This window comes from Rhinoderma darwinii, chromosome 5 (genome assembly GCF_050947455.1).
Source record: "Rhinoderma darwinii isolate aRhiDar2 chromosome 5, aRhiDar2.hap1, whole genome shotgun sequence".
In the NCBI taxonomy this organism is placed as follows: domain Eukaryota; kingdom Metazoa; phylum Chordata; class Amphibia; order Anura; family Rhinodermatidae; genus Rhinoderma; species Rhinoderma darwinii.
The window spans coordinates 137,521,253-137,527,252 of NC_134691.1; the positions used below are offsets into that span (position 1 = coordinate 137,521,253).

Consider the following 6,000-nt stretch of genomic DNA (forward strand, 5'->3'; position numbering starts at 1 on the left):
ATGGAGCTGTCAAGTGCCTTTTGCGCACACGCTCGTGTAAATGAGGCCTTAATATGTTTTTACACTCCTGAAAATGTACCTAATTTTTAATTAATTTTTTTTACAGATTTTATTAGTTCCCCTAGGGGACTTGAACCAGCGATCATTTACAATACACTGCAATGGATGAGTTACGGAAACAGCGTAACTCCCATAGCATGCTACGCTGTTTCCGTAACTACTTTTCAGTTCTATGGGAGTTACATCTACTGGGTAGCACAGTGAGTTACGCTGTTTCCGTAACTGGACCATGTACGTTTTCGTAGCTACCGAGTTACGGAAACCGCGTAGCTCAGCGAACTGCTGTTTCCGTACCTCCCAACCTAACCAGGAAGTGGCCCGGAGACAGCGGAGCCGAGTAAGATAGAACAGGGCTTAGGGGGCCCCATTCTGGAGATAGGTGAGTGTCCCAGAGTTGGGACCCGAATGTATCTAACGTTTATGATCTATTCTGTGGATATGTCATAAAATGTCCTTCATGGTAAGACCCTTATAAATGCCGTGGCCAGGAACCGTGCCATCGCTGTTCCTGGCTGTTAGAGCAGCATGCCAGCTGTAAAACACAGCGGACACCTGCAGTGTATGGAGCGGGGTCAACACGTGAGTCTGCTCCAAACATTATCCCCCTCCACGCTCCATGATGTGCCGGCACATCATGTGTCGGGAAAGGGTTAAGTAAGAAGCGGTGAGGGGGCCCAGCGCTGCCGGGTCCCTTGACTGCTGACTATAAGACGCAGGGACTTTTTAATACAAGATTTATTCCTGCTAAAAACTGCATCTTATAGTCCGAAAAATACGGTATATATGTATGTCATGCAGCATTATTAGCCAAAGCACCTGATTAACTGTAGAAAAGCAGTGTGTGTTTGTGCCCCCCCCCATGGTATCCCTGGTGGCTGTATATCCCTTATTCGGGCTAGAGCGCACTAGTCCAGACCAAAATGACTGTTCATCATTATTTGAAAACTTTCTAGGAAATGAAGATGGTTACTTTACTGCCATAATGCTGAAAAAAACCAGAGTGAGGCTAATAAGTAAAGAAATTGTTACATTCCCAAGTACGGTTATGATGAGAAATTTGCTGATAGCAAATGTAAGTATGTCCTTGCTTTGTCTGAATGATTTATTGTGTACATTATCTAGCAGATGAATGTGTCTTGTTTTCTGGATTGCAAAATAGATGGTGCGTGCCTTTCCTTTCTTCCCTTGTGTAATGTCTTCTGCTCCCCTGATATGTGTAATTTAATAAATACTTGCATTCCCCTTTAAAATACTCTCAACATTGCAATTGCAAAACCAAGAAGGGAAAGCCATAAGGTTATGCAAATCGAGGAAGTAGCAGGTGTTGCTAAATTCTGCAAATGATCAAATTCTCAAGCTCCAATCTGTGGCATGTGGGGGGCATAAAAGCCAGATTGAAAGCAAAGTTTTTTAGCCACATGAAACCACAAAAATCGGATCCAGTAGTGTGGGATGATTGTGCAATGCAGGAGGTTCATCAACGTGGCAGTTATCGCCACTTGTCGCAAACTGAAAGGGACAGAATCCTTGAACTGCGAGACCTTGGTTTATCACTCCGGTAGATCGCTACGCGCCTAGGCCGAGATGTCCACACTCATCCATGTTGTGGGTCCCGGAGGTTGGGAAAACCACTACGAGCGGGAATGACAGCAAGTGGTGCGAGGAGGCGAGCCACTGCACGCACGGATCGTCTGATTGGAAGAATGGTGCGTAGTGATCTACTTTGTACTGCAAGTGAAATTGGGCGTCCCGTCCCAAGCATAGGACGGCAACCAGTGTCAACACAAACCGGCAGAAGGCGTTTGCACGACATTGGGCTACGAGCCAGACGTCCAGCTACAGGTGTTCCATTGACCACACGCCACCGCTCTCCAAGGCTATCATGGTGCACAGCAAGAAGGCTATGGAGGCTGGAATGAAGGTCTATCCTCTTCAGTGATGCGTTCCGCTTTAGTCTTGGATGCAATGATAGCCAGAGATTGGTCTGGAGACCATGTGGGCAACGCTATGAAGAGGCCTTCACAAGGGAACGTCACACTGGTCCTACTCCTGGGTATTATGACGTGGGGTTGCATAATGTACGGTAGTCTGACCCCTCTAGTCCTTATTTCAGGTACACTAACAGCTCTGTGTTACAATGAATTGGACGTGGAAGCAGTGGTACGGCCATTTCTTTATAGCGTCCCAAAAGCAGTTTTTCAACAGGACAACGGCAAGCCGCATGTTGCTCGTGCTACTGTAAGCAGCCTGCTTTGCCTAAACATGCTACCGTAGCCGGCAGCATCTCTGGACTTGTCTTCCATCGAGCACATCTGGGACGTCATTGGAAATTGCAAAGGGAGCTGCTAGCAAACAATCTTAAAGATTTGTGTGGCATAACATTCCTCAGACAAGCATTAATAACCTCATTGATGGCATGCCAAGGCGTGTAAGTGCGTGGATTTATGGCGCTCGCACTCGATACTGAATAAATCAAGATGTTTGATTAAAAAAAAAAAGATAACAAAATATTTCATTCACTTATTTAACCTTTATATCGAACCTGTAATTTCCACAATTCCAAAACTTCTCCTTCTTGGTGTTGCAATTTCAATGTTTCAAAGCATTTTCTCTTAGAACTCTGCCTCATGTTGTTCCTCTATTTTGTGACTTGTGTGCTTTCCAAATAGGTGAATATCTGCGGACACAATATTTGCCTCATGACTTCCCATCTAGAGAGCACCAAAGAGCACTCAAATGAACGTTTGAAACAACTGGACATTGTACTGAAGAAGATACAAGAAGTGCCTCCTTCCACCACGGTCCTATTTGCTGGAGATACAAACCTGAGGGACAAAGAGGTCCGTACTGTTCACCAGTTCAAACTGTTCACTAATGGTTTGTTGTCGTCGTCCACCCCCCCCCCCCCCTTATATTAAGGCCTGATTCACACAAGCGTGTTCAATCCGTGATCTACGGTCCGCAGGTCGGCCGCATTTCCCGGACTGAACACACTGCAGGGAGCTGGGCTCCTAGCATCATCGTTCTCTATGACGCTAGAAGTCGCTGCCTCACTGTGGGAAAACTGTCACGTACTGAAAACATGTTTTTCACCAAAAGTCGCAACACTTGGCTTTTTGTTGTGGGTTTTGCATTCACATTGACTTCAATGAGGAAAACACGCAACAGAAAATCAACAAAAATGCAGCATAAATTGACATGCTGCGGTTTTAAATTCCGCACCGCAGGTCATATTATTAATGTTTACGCTGCAGTATTTTTTCCCCGCAGCGTGGGCATGAAGTTTTCTTAATCTCATCCACTTTGCTGCTACTATAAATGCTGTGGAATTTCCGCACAGAATTCTGTTGTGGAAATTCCACAGCGTTTACGCTATGTGGGACCCCGTCCTTAAATAGACTTTTCATTAGTGTTTGTCATTGTCGAACGTGAGTTGGATGTCCAATTTAGGATAATTGAGTCGGGGCTAGCGTAACTAGTGGAAATGTAGAGGGGAGCAATTTTTTGGGGGAGGTGGGTTTATTTGACTTTGTTTTGTCCATTAAGTGTCAGAAAAGATCATTGAGGGGCATTATTTTATTGTATTAATTTTTTTTATTTACACTATACTGCTGCTTGTTACAGGACAAATCTGCCGTGTTTCAGTGATTGTCACGGTTAGTGCTGTGCTGGGTCCTGTTAGCAGCATCCCGGTGATGAGATGAGAACGAAGGAGCCGCAGTGCTAATTTTGGCTTTCCCTGCACAGTGGCCCCCCGTCCGATGCAGGAAACTGCAGCGCATAACCATTCAAGAAAATGTAGCTGTGCTGAAGTTCCCTGCCCAGTTGAGAGGCCGGGAGCGCCGCTTTTCAGGGAAAAACAGTGAGCAAGGAGTCTGACAATCATTACTGCAGCGACTTCCATCTGGGGGGGGGATTCCAGAGGTCAGACCCCCCCCCCCCCCACACAGTTCATAAAGTGGTGGCATCACTTTATAAGATGGGAATAACCCTACCATCCTCACTACAGATGATGCATCCATGTTATAAATAATGATGGGCTTTCAAGGGAGATAATCGACCGCTTCTTCAAAAAACGGATGCAATACGGTTTACATAGGGATAAATCCGTACTTTAAACACTCTCTTGACTTCAATGGGTAGTTTTCATGCACAAGACAGATGAAAGTAGCAAATGCTCCGTTTTTAAAGTATGTGCATATTGTATGCGCCCACCTGACTGACCTCGTAGATTAAAATTTGCTTTTTATTATGCACTGAAGATGTAATACTAATTAAAAATGTGATTGTGTGAAAGCAACATTTGCCAATGTTCACACTGGCGTCATGGCTTCCATTCTGTAAGACTAACCCCATTAATTTATAAAGGTTTCCATTTGGGTTTTGATGGCAATAATAGTTTTATGGAAAGAATAGAGCAGTATGCAGCACTGTCGGAATTTCTGACAATGGCTCATAACGTTTGTGTGAACATAATGGACGGCAGTTCGGCGAAATGTGTATATAAAAAGGAGAATATTTTATAGCGCATATAAGCGTTCTACTTTACCATTTCCAGGACTTTCTATGATTGAAAGTGTTTTGTTTTGTATTCTTGAATTGTTAAATCTATTTTTATTTTATTTTTGCCTTACAGGTAGAGAAAATTGGAGGATTGCCAAGTAACATTTTGGACATTTGGGAGTTCCTGGGAAAACCTGAACATTGTCGATATACATGGGACACAAAAATGAACAACAATCTGAAAATTTCATACACTAGCAGGCTGCGATTTGACCGTATATTCTATCGTGCTGCTGTAGATGGGAGCCAAGTGGTTCCTCAGTCTCTGGATTTAGTTGGTACTGAAAAGCTTGACTGTGGGAGGTTTCCTAGTGATCACTGGGGTCTATTTTGTGATTTTGATGTGATCTTGTAAAATTAGGAGTCCTTCCATGCTTGGGATTATTTTATAGCTCATTTAATTAAACTGTTTTCTCCGACAGGGATTTAGACATTTCCCTTCCACTACTAACTTTTATATGCATAATTGTTCTCTGGTGTGAAACCGGTATTCATTATTTTCTGTACTTTTTCGGAAAGGTTTTTATTGTGCTTAAATGTATTGTTTCATTTATTTTTGTTTTCATAAAATATTTAGCGATTATCCAAATGTACAAAATAAATATTTTTTTAAATTACGGATGCCACTGTATTTCACAATACTTATGATATATTATGTGTGTGTGTGTGTGTGTGTGTTTTTTAAGGGGAATTCCAGTTTCTTCGGTTATAAAAAAGGGAGTTCTATAATTCCTGTATTCATCTATATCAAACCCCCCACCACATTGAGAGACACAGAGGCACTCTGTTCCTAGCACAAAAACTAATTATGGAAAATGACTCTGCCTGACCAATGGATCATTGAGGTAAATAGAATGATCCCTTACAAACAGACTCCTCTATACACAAATATGAAATAGGTAGTTGGACTAACAAACTGTCACAAAGTCTTACCTCCGTATCTATCCCACTAGGTCAACCATTAAAAGATCTGTTAACTAGCTAACCATTCCCCCCCCCCCCCCACACGTGGTTTGTAGCGATACATGAAGTGTAACGCGTATTCTGCCTTTTCAAGATTTGTGGCGACCTGTTCAGGATTTTATTTTCCGTTGCTTATATATCCCCAGCTTTTTCAGAAGCACTATAGGCTTCTAGGTCACTTTTAGGCAACTTACGCATGCCCCATGCACACGACTGTAGATTTCATCCACAATTACGGATGAAATTGCAGACCCATTAATTTCTATTGGCCACGGGCACCTTTTCGTATATTTACGGATGTGTGTCCGTGCCATAAAAATTATCCACAAAATTATAGAACATGTCTCATTCCTGTCCGTAATTGCGGCACAAACTCCCCATAGAAGTGTAAGTGCGCTTCCGCAATTGCAGATG

General features: G+C 43.0%; 1 protein-coding gene across 1 annotated transcript in view; it reads left to right on the forward strand.

The window, feature by feature from the left end:
* The window catches only part of TDP2 (tyrosyl-DNA phosphodiesterase 2), a 36,163-nt gene extending 30,952 nt beyond the window's left edge, over positions 1–5,211 (forward strand). Inside the window, exons 5-7 of the mRNA XM_075826563.1 lie at positions 1,014–1,132; positions 2,730–2,900; positions 4,697–5,211. Coding sequence (XP_075682678.1) covers positions 1,014–1,132; positions 2,730–2,900; positions 4,697–4,978 — 572 coding nt within the window. The 3' untranslated portion in view covers positions 4,979–5,211. The remainder of the gene's footprint in view (positions 1–1,013; positions 1,133–2,729; positions 2,901–4,696) is intronic.
* Positions 5,212–6,000: the final 789 nt, after the last annotated feature.